We start from the raw sequence: 16602 nt of genomic DNA, 5'->3' as shown, positions 1-16602 counted from the left end.
TTAAAAGATGATTTCCTCAAATAATTAGATCAATTAAAATACCCCCCCATGGTAAAGTGTCCACTATTTAATTATTAAAAGTTTCCTCCTCTTGCCTTTGGTCATCTAGCCAGTCCACACCTGCATTTTAACCTGGACTCCTTTGAGCTATAGACCGACTTTCTTCCTACCTAACATCTTGCTTTGGGAGTTTCAGATGCACTGAAAACTGAGCATATCCCAGAGTCAGCTCATGAGCTCTGTCCTCCTCACAAGTCCCCTTTAAGAGGTGGGGACTGGAAGGGGAGGTCAGCAACCAGGATGTAAAGTGAATGAATGAATGGGAAATAAAAGAGATCTTTCCTTAGGAACTGTGCTGATATTTATCCTTTTTTTTTCCATGACAGAAATCTAGGATTAAACTATTTTTCCTTTTTTCTTACCTCTTCAATTCTATTCTTCCAAAGCTTACTCATTTTGTTTCTCATGTTATCTCCCAACTTTGGTTTTTTTTACAAACAAACAAACAAACAACAACAAAAAAAAAAAAAACTACTGTTCTCAATCACGACCAGCTTTACCCAATGCCCAATCGTGTCTCACTTGAAGTACAGCAAAATCTTTTACAGATCTCCCAGCAACCACTCCAGCTTTTTTCAACCTATTCCTGATGTGACAGCTGGCGTGGGTGTTTTAGTTTACAAATCTGACTTACTGCAATATGTGCATGCCGTTCTCTGTAGAGGGGGATCAATATCAAACTCAGGGCCTCGTGCATGCTAGGAAATCACTCCACTACTGAGCTCAACCACAGAACCTTTGAGATAGAGTCTAAGCTAATTTTAAACCCAAGATCCTCCTGCCTCTGTTTTCTGACTGCTAGGACTGCAAACATATGCCGCCATGGCCAGCATGCCCTGGTAGTTTGGTTCATTTGTTTTGAGTCAAGATCTTTCATGTAGCTCAAGCTACCCTGGATCTTAAGGCTCCCATACCTCTACATTCAGATGCTGGGACTACAAGCATTCAATGAACACGCCTTCTTTACTTTCCATACATCTCTTTAGTAGGTTCTCATTTCTCTTGGGACCGAAACTAAAATCCTTCCTATAGTCCCTGCCCTCAGAATGACTGTCAAGCACTTCTAGTTAGGTTGGTCTAGCACACATGCCTTGATCGATACCTTGCCCCTTGCCTTCACTGCACTTCTTGTAGTTTGAACGTTTATGTTTGTAGCTTTAGCCAGTTATGATTGTCTTTATCCAAAACTACATTGACAATCTCACAAGAACAGAGACCTGTATTAGGGCCAGTGCCTGAATAATCATTAATTTGTTGTATGAGTCTATAAATAAGTGAAGAAATGAGAGAGTGTGTAAGGTAATGAGTGAGTTGGCATAAGTAGGCCCTGAAAAAAAAAAAAAGAGAGAGAATTTCCATTCTGCAGTCCAGCTTAGAAGTGAGTCCAGGCTTTCTTCTCTGTCATTATTTTGTTTCATGGCAACGAGAGAATTATGCTGATTATCTCTGGGGTGGGGATTCCAGTTAAATGGGACTTTCACAGAACATCATGGTCTGAGGGGAGCTTAGAAGTGTATTATATGTATTGGGTGGATAGAGGCCATGATTTATGTTTTGCTACTTGGGGAATTTAAATCTTGAGTTCTATTTCTTAACCTAAGGTATGTGGACCAGAACCACAGACATTAGGCATAACTGCATCAAAAACAAGTTTAATCACTCTAGTTGAACAGAACATTTAGTGTAATAAAGTATAAAAAGAATGCAGTGTGTGTTTGGCTCGATTAGTCACCCTGGCTGTAGGCGCCAGCAGAGACACGGATTGTTTGTGACTTGACCACTAACGTAAGCAGCTCCTTCCTAAATTATTCATTTTACTGCCAGCTCGAAGGCTTTAAACCATAAAGCTACAACTCCTTCCGATCCTAGAGATCCTATGATCAAGGGTCCTAGAGAGAAGGTTCTGTGGGCGAAGGTCTCATGTCCTTTGGTAGTCTACAAATCCTACAGGCAGAGGGTTTGAACCCACACAGCACTTGAGTAGGACACTAGAGAAGTGCAGACTTCATCCCAGAAGGCAGAGAAGCGGAGATTCTCTTTGGCAGGCTATATCCTCAGCCCTAAGGCCGTCTGTAAGGAAGCTCCAAATTCAAGACTCTTGCCAGTTTCTTCTGATGTGCTTATGCTCTAGGCTTCTTTGTGTGTTCACTGGGAAAACAAAAACCTAATAGTGTAATTCCTATCTTGCAAGCTAGATAATAATCTCAGTGCATCCAGGGAGCATGCTCAGCCCAATCATCACTCTTCCAGGGCTTGGCAGAGAGTAGGACTTGAATTCAATTTGACTGAAGAGATGAATTCCGGGTATTCAATGAAATACTAGATACAGCCATCACCCTCCTTCCAGTGTCTGGCACATATGAAGACATTAATTTAATTTTACCAGAGAAATGAATTCCAGGTATTAAGTGAGATGCTAGAGATATAAGATGTACATGGGAAGATAATGACAGGGCACAGTCCTTTGATGTGTGTAGAGAACTCTGTAACTGCCTAAAGGCTTAAAAATTGAATCCATGCTGACTTCTTTCAGAGGCTTCGCCCAAGGAGCATAAAATACCCCTCTGTGCACAGTAGGAAAGTGACTGTGAGATAGTCTGTCTATTTTCAAAGAGCTTAGAAGAAACTGATGGAAGCTAAGGGCAGTGGCCAAGTGCTTCACTTTTAACTGCAGCGAGCAAAGTTCTACTGTGGGAGACCTGAGTTCCGGGCTCAAGAGCCTGCAGTGGTGGCGCAGAAGAGGAAGATATTTCTTCTGAGTTACCAGGCTTCTCCCCATTGGGAAGTAAATGAGCTGAAAAACAGTCATCTGGGTTATTTTCCAGCTTCAGCAGGCAGCCAACATTCTTTCTTTCTCAGATCCTGAGGGACAAGTGGGGAGGGAAGTAAATTCTTCCACCTCTGCATAGATTATTCCCCAGCGCCCGACTTGCAACCCACAAATGGAAAATTCAGACCAAAGTGATAGAAGCCATGCTCCTGAGAAATAGAAGTCAACTTTCAACCAGCCAAGGGGGGAAACTTATTTTGTGATTCTTGTCATTCTGACATTTGGGTCTCAAAGGCCTCACCGCTGAACAAGAGCTGGGCCTCTGTGTTCAATCACCACTCGTCATAATAAGCTTGTTTCCAAGAGAGGGAAAAGGAGACTGCCTGAGGTGGTAGATGCCACCATCCCCACCATCTAGAAGAAAGGCCACGCCATGGGAGAAATTAGAGTCCCCGAGGGCCTCCGGAGAAAAGGGCAGAATTGAGATAGAAATTAAGTTGTTCTTTCTTTGAGTGAAAGTGATAAAGATTATTCATTGTGCTGGGCGTAATGGCGCATGCGTTTAATGTCAGCACTCTGGAGGCAGAAGCAGGCAAATCTCTGTGAGTTCAAAGCTAACCGATGATACCATTTCTCCAAAAATAAAAAAATTAAAAAGGCATTATTCCTAGCATATCTGGAGAGGAATTCAATTTCCATTTTCTCCAGAAAATAATCACAGTCCCTTTAATTAAAAAAAAAAAATCTGAATCTGCTGTGCATTTCACAGTAATGCACTCTTCCATACACAACTATGTGACTCAAAAGGCACGTTTAGCATCTTGTTTCATCTGCTCCTTATAACAACTTCATGAAAGTTGCACTAAATAGATAGCCTTATTATTCATATTCACTTGTGTTATTGTTTTGTTTTATTGTTTTGTTTTGTTTTCAGTACTGGGGCTTTACAAATGCTAGACAAAGCACTCTACCACTGAGCTAACCACGCAGCCTGATACTCTTATTATTTCATACAGTGGTCCAATGTTGTATAAATAACAAGAGATATCACTGGCCTAAACTACTAACCTTTCCCATCTGCCTGCCTCTATGTGACAGAGAGAGGGAAACACTGACTTCAGTCTACTCGATGTGGTACAGATTTCCAGGATTCTTGCGAGGGCGATATGGAGCTTCATTGCCTTCATCTTCTTTCTTTCTCATGTTACGAGTCATTATCATCATTGTTTAGAGTTTGGGTTTGTTTTGTTTTCTTTGAGACAGGAGCTCCCTCTGTAGCCCAGGCTAGCCTCAAACTCAAGGCAAACCTCTTGCCTCCAGCTCTCAAGTGCTAGAATTGCAGAAGTGATCCATCACAGTGAGCCCCTTTCCCTCCCTCAGAATGGTCCCTTCCTTTAGTCTGAAATTATGCTGCATTCCCAAGAAAACTAAGGACATATATTCATAGGTGTCTCTGCAAAGATTTGCATATTGTTTGTGCAGATCTCTCACCTTGTATTAAAGTTTTGATTCCAAGCTCATAAAATAAGTTCCCTGTCTTTTGTCGACTGATTTATCACATCAAATTTTTTTACATAGAGGGTTCTCCAGTAGCCAGGCATGGCAGTACACACCCATGATTTCAGCACTCAAGAGGTAGAGGCTGGAGGATGGCTCCAAGTTCCAGTCCAGCCAGGCTGACATAGTAGGATGCTATCTCTAAATAGATGGATGATAAATTAATTAATTAAATGCAATGAAAAAGTTAAGTATTTCAAAAAGGGATAGGTTATAAAATGATGTGTGGACTAGATCTGCTCTCACCAAGATGCAAAGCTGTCCTTGCTCTGTCTAGATGACCCAGACGGCCTTCATCAATTGGATGGAACTCCTTTAACTGCTGAAGACATCGTCCATAAGATTGCCACCAGGATTTATGAGGAGAACGACAGAGGAGTGTTTGACAAAATTGTTTCTAAACTGCTGAATCTTGGCCTGGTAAGTTGTGTGCAGAAGAATACAGTCTGCAGTGTCCTAAGTCAAGTCTCCTAATTAAAGTAACGGGATGCCACAGATGCTTTGTACTAGACTCCAAAGAATTCCCTGGAGGTTTTCAGAAGAGCCAGATAAGCACACACACACCCATCACACAAGCTGCTTGAGAGTCAGAGGAGCTGTGCAGCTTGCCAGGGAATGTCTTATGCCCAGCTGGAAGTCAGGAAAGACTTCAGAGGGAGAGGTGTTGAAAATGAGCTTAGAAGGAAGTGATATAACCTGCTGGATATAGCCAGCAGAGACTGAGGATGCGTGTGGCAAAACCAGAAATAGCAGGAGCTGAGACTTGCACTGTATGCCTAAGGAACTCTGAGCAATCGAATCAACCCCAGTCTCAGCTTGGCTGTTCAACCCTGACACATACCACCAGCAGACTATACCATGGTTCTTACTGTACAGTTACAAGGAACATGTAACTGACCGTGTGACCTACAGATTTAGAGCAGCCCCCCCCCCACACACACACACACACACACTTACTCTCTAAGGAAGCATCCATAAGGTTTCAGAAAATAGCACTGACAGCCTGCATGAATAGCCTAAAGACACTTCTTCCTGGAGTGCTGGGCAGTCAGGGTCACAGCCTACGTAAGACAGGATTGTCTGTTGCAAAGAGAATTTTCCTTGATCAGGTTTGAAGATGCACTTACCTGTGAAAATAAGGACAAATGTTTAGATTGCTGTTAGAAATGGTGCTGGCATAGTAAAGTAGTGGTTGTAGATTGTCCGTGACTTCACTATCACTGAGTAGCTAGGTTTCCAGCACCATGCACGTTTTCACTTTCGTTGAGCAGGCTTTAAGTCTGATTAGAAAGCTGTTGGTTATGTGAAGGCATGTGTGCTGCTCCTGCATCCTAGGGTACTCAGGCCAGGCTGGTCCTTGATGGAGATCATAGAAGTCCTAGGTGAGTAGGGCTCTCTGCAGCTTGGACTTTGGATGCCTGTGTAGCGCCTACATGTTCACCCGGGGTTTACATTTGATCTTAACCAAAAGGACAAGAAGTGATTCAACTAGAGTTCAGATGTTTGTTTGTTTGTGCCCAGAAATAGGAATAGCAGTTACACATGCTTTGTCTAAATCTTTATAACAGATCACTGAAAGCCAGGCACATACTCTGGAAGATGAAGTAGCAGAAGCTTTACAAAAACTGATTTCAAAAGAGGCCAACAATTATGAGGAGACCCTGGATAAACCCACAAGCAGGACCGAGAATCAGGATGGGAAAATACCAGAGAAAGTGGTATGTACATGTGTGTTAAGAATGGGTGCACAGGGCTGGTGAGATGGCTCAGTGGGTAAGAGCACCCGACTGCTCTTCTGAAGGTCCAGAGTTCAAATCCCAGCAACCACATGGTGGCTCACAACCATCCGTAATGAGATCTGGCGCCCTCTTCTGGAGTGTCTGAAGACAGCTACAGTGTACTTACATATAATAAATAAATCTTTAAAAAAAAAAAAAAAGAATGGGTGCACAACATGTGTGTGTGTGTGTGTGTGTGTGTGTGTGTGTGTGTGTGTGTGTGTGTGCTTTTGTATCTCTGTACAATTAGTGCCTTGGCTGATGCCAGAGAATATTTGGAGAGTATAGCATTTTTAGCATACTGAAAATATGTATCATATGATACAACTACTTATATACCACCAGTGTGCTGGAACTAGTACTCCATAGCATTTTTTGGTATTCAATTTCCATTAACAATGAACATTATCATATATTCCCAGTGCATGTTTATGCACGCACAGGTACACACACACACACACACACACACACAGAGGGAAGTAGATAGATCAATCAGGCCTCTGCATAGCAGCCTCATAACCCCTGTCTTATACTGTTCCTCTGTTCTAGGCTGTGTTCTTCCACCTGACCCTTCCCCCTTTTCACTAGTTCAAAAGCCTATCACCTTTCTAGCCATTTGTCTTTGTTAGGATTTCCTTGTTGTGAAGAGACACCGTGACCATGGCAACTCTTATAAAGGAAAACGTTTCCTTGAGGCTGGCTTACAGTTCAGAGGTTTAGTCCATTATCATCATAGAGGGACATATGACATCTTGATCCACAGGCATCAGAAGGAGACTGTGTGTCATACTGGGTATGGCTGGAGCATAGGAGACCTCGAAGTCTACCCCCACAGTTACACACTTCCTCTAACAAGGCCATACTTTCCTCCAACAAGCCCATACCTACTCTAACCAGGACCATACCTCCTAATAGCACCACTCCTTGGTGACCAAGCATTCAGACCCATGAGCCTATGGGGCCATTCCTACTCAAACCACCACACCACTCATCATTACCTCCTTGTTCCTGGACTCCTCTCTGCATTTTCCTCTTGGAATCAACAAAGCTACTGTAATCTTTCTCCCTTTCATCAGTTCTCTTTATACTTCTGAAGAAATAAACCATAGGAGGGTGTCAGATTCCTTGCCTTGCCAGAGTACCCAGAGCTAAAGCTCCCTCTTTATCACCTCCAGCATCCTTTTCAATACAAAATAAGGGTTTATAGGATATAATGCTTCTGTTGTTTAGTTTGGGTTTTCTTGGAAGGTGGTTGTTTCTGTGGAAAATCTGCCTTCTGACCTTCTAAGTGCTCAGTTATAAGCATGAAACAGCCATGTGCATTATGGTAATGTTTGTGTGGGTTTAGGTGTGTGTGTGTGTGTGTGTGTGTGTGTGTGTGTGTGTGTGTGTGATATAATCCAAGCGAGCCTTGAACTTTCTGTATAGCCCAAGTTGCCTTTGAACTCTAGATCAAATCCTTCTGTCCCCACCTCCCAGGTTCCCAAGTGCTTGTATTAATTACAGACGTGAACCACCAGGGCCAGAACATAAAATTAGTTCTAGATTTCTGTCTTGATAACCTAGAGGCTCTCCCTTTCTCTTCTTGATAACTATTTCTAGGAGCTGGCGCCTATTTAAATATCTTTTAACAATACTACTTGCTCTTAAAATAAAAAAAAATGCTTTCTGTCTTAGTTAGGGTTTCTGTTGCTGTGAAGAGACGCTGTGACCATAGTAACTCTTATAAAGGCAAACATTTAATTGGGACTGGCTTACAGGTTCAGAGATTCAGTTCATTATCATCATGGAGGGAAGCATGGTGGCATGCAGGCAGACATGGTACTGGAGAGGTAGCTGAGAGTTCTACATCTGGATTGGCAGGCAGCAGGAAGAACAAGAGGCACTGGACCTGACTTGAGCATTTGAGACCTCAAAGCCCACCCCCAGTGACACAGTTCCTCCAACAAGGCCATACCCTCTCCAACCAGGACACTCTTCCTAATAAGTGCCACTCCCTGGCAACCAAGTATTCAAATCTATGAGTGTATGGAGCCCATTGTGATTCAAACCACCACACTTTCCATATTCTTAAAAGAACAAATGTACAGGTCTGAACTGAAACAGTTGTGGTGATTTTCAAAAGCCTTCATTGTTAATTTGTTCATTTATAAAATGCCCATATGCTTGGCTTGTTGTTCATGCCATCTAAATGCACCAATGCAAATAAAAGATTCTTTTAGAGTACCAAATGTTATGCTAAGAATACCTTGCTCATTTAAAAAAGACATGGTGTCTGCTCCCACAAAGGCTAAGTTCCAGTGGAAGACATAAACTGTCTCCAACAGTGGTCATTTTAAAGGCAAACGGGATGACGTGCTTTGAGGAAAGGTCCCTGTTCTGCACTTAGGCTGAAAGAAGGCTTCCCTAAGGAAGCAATTTGAGCTGAGAACTAAATGTCAGATAGGATTCTCTTGTAAACAGGAGAGGCCACACGTGTGGAGTACCCAGGCAACTAAAACAATGACGTGGCTGGCACAGAAAGACAGAGGAGTGTTGTGAGACTGGGGAGGAGACCCAGCCCAGACCATGCAGAGCCATACTGTAAAAGCCAAGGGACCATACTGAAGGATTTTTACCTTCATCCACTTCCTGTTACTACAACAGACTGAATGCCTGGGACTGGATATGTCATAAAGAAAAGAAATAGGAGCAGGAAGGATGATGTGGCATCCTTCTCTACCAGAACATTGCCTTCTCTACCAGAAGATGCAGATTTGATTCCCAGCACTCATGGAATGGCTCACAGCCTTCTGTAATTCCATTCTCAGGGGATCCAAGGTCCTCTTCTGACCTCCACCTTTATCAGCCATACAAATGGCACAGAGACATGTGTAAGCAAAACACCTATACACATGAAAATAATGGGTTTTTTAAGGAAAAGGAATGTATTTAGCTCACAGCTTTGGAGGGTGGAAAGCCGATGGGACAGCTTCTGGGGAGGCCATGTGTTGAGAAGAGAAAGTGAAGGACAAGCAGGTGTGTCTGTGTAAGGGGGGATGGGTGCCAGTGGTGAGTGTGTAAGGGGGAGGGGTGCCAGTGGTGAGTGTGTAAGGGGGAGGGGTGCCAGTGGTGAGTGTGTAAGGGGGAGGGGTGCCAGTGGTGAGTGTGTAAGGGGGAGGGGTGCCAGTGGTGAGTGTGTGAGGGGAGGGGTGCCAGCGGTGAATGTGTAAGGGGGAGGGGTGCCAGTCACTTTTTTTTTTTTTTTTTTTTTTTGGTTTTTCGAGACAGGGTTTCTCTGTATAGCTCTGGCTGTCCTGGAACTCACTTTGTAGACCAGGCTGGCCTCGAACTCAGAAATCCGCCTGCCTCTGCCTCCCGAGTGCTGGGATTAAAGGCGTGCGCCACCTCGGCCCGGCGCCAGTCACTTTTTAACAACTCACCCTCTCCCACATAATAGCTAGGCTGCCACAACTAACCCAGCCTTGTCAACAGTTGAGAGACATAGCCTAGCAGAGCCACCAATACTCTTTCAGCTAGGGACACCACTCAGGTAAAGCCAGATCCTTTACCACAGCTCAAAAAAGAATCCTAAGACAAACCAAGGTGAGACAAAGTCAGCAACTGTCTGAACTGTTGAGACAGAAAGTCACAGGAAAAAAGAAAGTCCACAGCCAGGCGGTGGTGGCACACGCCTTTAATCCCAGCACTCACAAGGCAGAGGCAGGCAGATTTCTGAGTTCGAGGCCAGCCTGGTCTACAGAGTGAGTTCCAGGACAGCCAAGGCTACACAGAGAAACCCTGTCTTGGAAAAAAGAAAAAAAAAAAAAAAAAAGAAAGAGAGAGTCTGCATGGAAGGCATGGGTGCAGGCTCCCTGAGAGGCACACTCATACATCCTTACAATGGCTGTCTCTATGACCCTGTGATCTTAAGTTAGATTGCACAAGAATGCAATTTTCATGTTTAAAAGGTTAGGCAAGCTGAAGCATAAGATGGCTCAGCATATAAAGACAGTTAACTGCCAAGCACAGTGATCTAAAAGGCCTGTATGGTGGAAAGGGCACCAAGTGGCTAAAGTTGCCCTCTGATCTCCATCCCATGACTGGATACCCCCACACACACACACACACACACACTAAAGTGTTATTTTAAAAAGACTAATCAAGCTTATAATTAAGTTTAAAACTAAAGTAAAATATGTAAGTTGGTTTCCTTTTGTAAAAAAAAATGCAAGGTGGTTTATAAGGTACATTGTTTAGATTTAGGAATGAGAGAGGTGCTAATTTGACAAAATGATAGCCCTAAGTAAGTACAGAGCATTTGTGGCTTTGACACCCCTGTTTGGGAGGTCATTAACATGCCATCATCTCTGTAGGCAGTTTGGGTTTTATCTGCTATGTACAAGTGTCTTGACTGGGTCAGCCAGAAAGGCAAAGTAGATTCCAGAGTGAGGCATTTCCTTCCCTTCTCATGTCCCATTAATTTTCAGTCTTCAGTCCTGCTTCAGTCTCTCAGGAAAGACATGGTATCAGTTACTTTTCTATTGCTGTCATAAAAACATTATGACAAAGGCTACTTACAAAAAGAGTTTATTTGGACTATGTTTCCAAAGTGATAAGAGTCCATCACCATCACCACCATCACCATCACCATGGCAACAGGAAGGCATGATGGCTGGAGCAGCAAGCTGAAAGTTTATAGCTTAAACTGTAATCAGGAAGTGGAGAGCAAATTGGGAATGGTGTGTAGCTTTAAAACCTCAAAGCTAGCTCCGAATGACACACTTCCTCCAACAGCGCCATACCTCCTAAACCTCCCTGGAAGGCACCATCACCTGGGGAAACATATATTCAAATGTCCAAGATTATGGGAGACATCTCATTCCAACCAACACATTATTATTAATTTATTCCTGAAGGTGAAGCCTACATAAACTTGCTATATCTCAAAGGGCCTACCTTAAAAGCCTTTTCATTGGCAATTTAAACTTCAGTGTGATTTTTGACAGGTATATAAACCATATTGGAACCATAGCAAGGGTGTGTGTGTGTGTGTGTGTGTGTGTGTGTGTGTGTGTGTGTGTGTACATGTACATATGTGAATGTAAGACATATGTACATGTGTACATGTGGATATAAGTGCATATGTACATGTGTACATGAGGGCATGTTGAAATTCATGCATGTGCCTGTGAAGTCCAGGGACCACATCAGGCATTATTCCTTAGCCACCAACCACCTTGAGTTTTAAAACAAGCTCTCCCATTGACCTGGTACTCACCAACCCATATAAGTTAGCAGGTCATCAAGCCAAAGAAGTATGCCTATTTCCATCTTCCTAACGTTGGGATTACAAGTATGTGCCACTGAGTTCAACTATTACTTTTAATAGTTCAAACTTGACCAAACTTGGTTCAGGGATCAAAGTTGAGTACTTATACCCATAAAGCAAGCAGTTTACCAACCCAGCTATGTCTCTGGCCTCCTTGTAGGAGATTTTAAGCAAAAGAGCTGTAAGATCGGATTTCTAGAAAGATACCTTGGCCATCAGGATATAAGATACTGAATTGAGAAGAGATTTGAGATGTGTGGTGTATCAGTTAGAAAGTGGGGTGAAGTGCACTTGAACTAACATGGGCTACTAGAGAAAGATATACAAAAGGCCCTAAGATTTACAAGTAGAGCCAACAAGGTACTGGTGTATCAGATGTGGGGAAATCAAGCGGAAGTGGGGGTGGAGAGAAGGTAAGAGGAGCTCCTAGATTTTTGTCTCATCTACTGAATGACAAATGAGCTTTCACCAACAGAGGAACAAAGATCAGGTCTAGGAAGGGGAAAAAAACAAAACATTAAGCATCATCCAGACACAAATGCCCCCTGAAAGTTCCAGAGTGTGAGTACTCTGTTACTGATAGACACTCAGAAAAAGCCTTTTCCCTCTAATGACCTGGTCTATCACACCCACCCCATCCCTGTCCACTGTACAAATCAAAACTCTCTCCTTCCCAATGAAAGATTCCTGATGGGGGACTTGGCCAAAGCAGATCTGTAGAAATCCCCAGGCTAGTCTCTCCTGAGGCACACGAAGACACTTTTCTTTCTCAAGGTGCCTTCCACTGAGAACCTGTAGGATCTTGTGAAGAACGAAGAACTCTGAGACTTCACATTCTAGGTCACCAGAAAGGAGAGGATTGAACTGGAAGTCGTGTTACTACTCAACACTGTTTATTTTTCTATTGTTCTTCCCCCCCCCCACTGAAGACTCCGGTGGCAGCGGTCCAAGATGGCTTTCCTAACCGTGAAAACGATGAGACAGTGTCTAACACCTTGACCTTGTCCAATGGCTTGGAAAGGAGAACTAACCCCCACAGGGAAGATGACTTTGAGGAACTCCAGTATTTCCCCAACTTCTATGCACTACTGACAAGCATTGACTCAGGTAACTGCCACTGTACGACCACGCGGAAGGGAAATGAGACGGTAATTCTTGGAAGTGTGTGGGTGGCTTTCTTCCTGTTCATGGTTCCCAACGGCAGTCCTCCGTGACATGCACGGTTGGCTGGGAAAAACATTTCACATCATCTTGTTTTTCAGAAGCACTGTACTAGTCATGGAAAGAGTAATCAGGGAATGTGAGGTTTCTGGATAATTTAATCTTGTTAGCAGACAGTTTGTTTATTTGTTCAATCAACAGTTATGGAGCATCTGCTGTGTACAGGTACTCAAATCTGTCACATGCTGAGATGTTATCATCCTGCCCTGTCATAGCCCAGCCTTCACATTTTAGTATGGCTGCTTTTTTATCACCCTTTTTTTAATTTATTCATTCATTTTGTGTGTGGGTATGTGTGCCACAGTGCACATGTGAATACTGGAGGACAATTTCCAGGAATCAGTTTTGTTCTGTCTGCTGCAAGGATCCTATGGATGGGATACAGGTCATCAGGCTTGGCAGCGAGTGCTCTTAGCAACTATGTCATCTCTCTGGTCCTGGAGCTTTTTTAATGCTTTGTTCTCAGCTTTATTGGGGTATAATTTACACACACACACACACACACACACACACACACACACACACACCTATAATCCTAGCTCTTGGGAGGCTGAGGTGAGCATGAGTCCAGCCTGGTCTATATGGTGAGCTTGAAGCTAGCCTTAGCTACATAGCAAGATTCATTCTCTCTCTCTCTCTCTCTCTCTCTCTCTCTCTCTCTCTCTCTCTCTCTCTCTCTCTCTCTCTCTCTCTCTCTTTCTCACACACACACACACACACACACACACACACACTCCCACTCATACCACACCAAATTGTATACAATATGTAAATAGTATGGTGTTTTGTTCACAATCTACATTGTGAAATGAACATCATTGCTAACGATTGTAGTCTATCACCCATACTCATAGTTGACATTGTCTATTTATTCATTTTCTTTTTGTTATTGTAACACTCTGCCCTCTTAGCAAATTTCAAGTATATAATCCGGTGATGTCAGCCATAGCTACCAAGCTGCATAGTGTCCAGACTTCTTCACAATACAGAACAGAAACTTGACCCCTTTGACCAGCATCTCCTTGTTTTAGCCTCTCTACCCAGTCTTAGGCAATGCCATTCTACTCTCTACTTCTATGACCTTGGCTATTTTAAATTCCATATACAGTTGTCCCTCCATAAATGTAAAGGAGATGTCTGGACCTCCTGCAGTTACCAAAATCCACAGCTAATCAAGTCCTTTATAGGAAATGGTACTCGTACCGTGGCTGAAGCTCGGAGGTAGAGCGCTTACCTAGCATGTCCAAGGGCTTGGATGTGGTTACTTGTAACATACATGCGTGCACAGAGAGAAGGGGGAGGGTAGAATATAGTATTTTCATATAATGATCAAACACATCCTCCATGATCTTTAAATCATCTCTGCATTACTTACGATGCCTACCACAGTGGAAGTGCTCTGGAAATAGTTGTTGTTCTGAATTGCTTGGAGAATTATGACAAGAAAATTACCTGTCTGTGCTCACTAAATATTTCTTTCTTCCTTCTTCTTCTTCTTTAGTATTTTTGATCCTCGGTTAGTTGCATCCATGGGTAATGAGACCTCGGGTTCAGAACTGAGAGAATGCACTATCCGTCTCTGTTTTGTTTTACCTAGTGTGTTTTCTAGGCACATTGTCAAAAACAAAACAAAAACACCAAGAGGAAATCCTGCCAGTTGTATTAAATCTGTTTGGAAAGCTTTCTTCATTTTCCTCTCTTAGTGAGAACCTTACTTGTCCTTCTCTGAATTATTCAGGACATTACTAGACATTTGCAGCTTGGATTGTTTGGTTTTTTTTTTTTTTTTTCGAGTGAATTCAAATGAGCACTGGAGGAAAGGAAGTCAGGAGCACACATGCATTTGGGGAGATTGTTCATTTTTAAACAAATCCTACCCCAATCTCGTCAGTCACATATGTCTGCAGGATTTGGCTCCTGCTTGTTTCTGGTTAATCTGCGGAGGATGCTAGTCTCCAGGTCTCCTGTTACTGTTCAGGCAGATGCCCTGCATGGCCCCAGTGGCTTTCCCTGACCCTGTTACTGTCCTTAAGTGAGCAATTGTGTAAAAATTTCCAGAACTCTAATCTGTTTCCTCCATAAGTGATCTTGGAATGAGCTTCCGCTCCCAGAGAGTTCTGTTTGTCCTTCAGGTCCAGACACTGACCAGATGGCTCCGGCCTCTCTGCTTGAATCTGCCAGGCTGTCTGTCTGGGGGATCTGTTCTGCACCATTTTGCCCCATTGGTTGGCAAGTGACCAGCTCAGAACCTCTGTCATTCGAATGAGTCACTGCTCATCGGTGAGGAGCATCACCATAATGCTAAATATACACACGTGCCCTTGATCTGGTACCGTGATGGCTAAAGTCGCCTGTCACCTCTTATTCAGGATCCTCCTAACTCATCTCTCTCCCAACCTGTGAGCTTTGTGGGTTTCTTGAAAATCCTGCTGCAGTCTTTATTTGTTTATCTTTCAGGCAGCTTGGTTTGTGTGTTTCATTGATTGTTTTAAGACAGTATCATAATATCCTAGGCTGACCTCAAACTCTGTATCCAAGGATGACATTGAATTTCTAATCCTCCTGCCCAGATGCTAGGATTGTGGGCATGTATCATCACATCCGGTTTATTCTGCGCTGGAGCATAAACCTCAGAACTTTGTATACACTAAGCAAGCACTGTACCAACTAAGCTAAAATCCCAGCACCAGATGCTATCTCTTTACTGTCAACTTTACTACTACAGTAGTTCAGATGTAATTAAAGCCCTGTGGAAAAGTTAATCTGTACTCATTTCTAAAAGCAGTTTTGTAAAACTATAGACTGCCTTATATTCCAGTCATGTGTTAGTTTTGGGTTTTTTTTTTGGGGGGGGGGTTGTATATGTTTTTTATTTCAGTTAAATATATGTGGATTTAGTAATAAATAAACAGGGAGATATTTCAATACTTAAAATGTTATACTTCATAAATTGACAATGAAAGATAAAACTATTTTCTACCAGTTCTCTTTAAATTATTTTTGTTCTCATGGGGACAGGAGAGACATTAAGAACAGTTGAGAGCACTAACTGCTCTTCCAGAAGACCCAAGTTCAAATTCTAGCATGCACACTGTGGCTCATAGCCTTCTGTAACTCCAGTTCCAGGGGGTCTGTCCCCTTCTTCTGACCTCTACAGGCAAAGCACATAAAATAATATGAATTTTTTAAAAAAATTAATGGATTATTTTTGCTCGTTTTCCATAGAAAAAGAAGCAAAAGAGAAAGAAACCCTGATCACCATCATGAAGACATTGATTGACTTTGTGAAAATGATGGTGAAATATGGTACAATATCTCCAGAGGAAGGCGTGTCCTACCTTGGTGAGAACCCTGCTTTATTTTTACCACGGCCATTTCCATTGTTCAGAGCAAACTAAGGATCTGGCAATAATCACCGCACTAAGTTGATGATTTATGCCAGAGCAGCCCAGATCTCCAGGGTAACAGAATTGCTTGGGTTGGTGATGCATACAAATAAAATTAATTAGACAGTCTCTACTTTTCCTCTTAATAAATACAGCTTGAAGGGAAGTCTCCCACATTTTTATATTAAATCTTACTAGTGCTTTATAATAATCCCCAGGGAGTGATTTTATTTCAAATTTAACGCATTAATTTTTTTTTAACTTGTGTTTAGAAGTCTGGATTAAGTCTTGATTTTCCCCCCTCTGAGTTTGTTTGTACATGGCAAACAGAAAGAGTACTAGATAGGCAATCAGGATCCTCCCTCCGCTCTGCTGAGAAGGAAGGCCCTGCACCATGCAAGGCTTCACTTCTTACAGCTGTAAAATGAAGGGTGAGACAACTCTCAGGTTACCCCATCATTAGGGAAGTCAAGACAGGAACCTGGAGGTGGCACCTGATGCAGAGGGCCATGGAGGAAC

The 16602-nt window shown here is 42.8% G+C and overlaps 1 protein-coding gene across 2 annotated transcripts in view; it reads left to right on the top strand.

Annotated features, from left to right (window-relative positions):
* Positions 1–16602, top strand: part of Scg3 (secretogranin III) — a 40422-nt gene that overhangs the window by 2530 nt on the left and 21290 nt on the right. For both annotated transcript variants that reach the window (XM_021172675.2, XM_021172674.3), the window contains exons 5-8: positions 4665–4807; positions 5956–6105; positions 12406–12583; positions 15923–16039. In XM_021172675.2, coding sequence (XP_021028334.1) covers positions 4665–4807; positions 5956–6105; positions 12406–12583; positions 15923–16039 — 588 coding nt within the window. The remainder of the gene's footprint in view (positions 1–4664; positions 4808–5955; positions 6106–12405; positions 12584–15922; positions 16040–16602) is intronic.

The sequence above is a fragment of the Mus caroli genome, unplaced genomic scaffold (assembly GCF_978045245.1).
Source record: "Mus caroli unplaced genomic scaffold, Mus_caroli_1 scaffold_11, whole genome shotgun sequence".
Taxonomy (NCBI): domain Eukaryota; kingdom Metazoa; phylum Chordata; class Mammalia; order Rodentia; family Muridae; genus Mus; species Mus caroli.
Note: the sequence above shows the minus strand (reverse complement) of the source record. Positions and strands in the feature narration are given on the sequence as shown.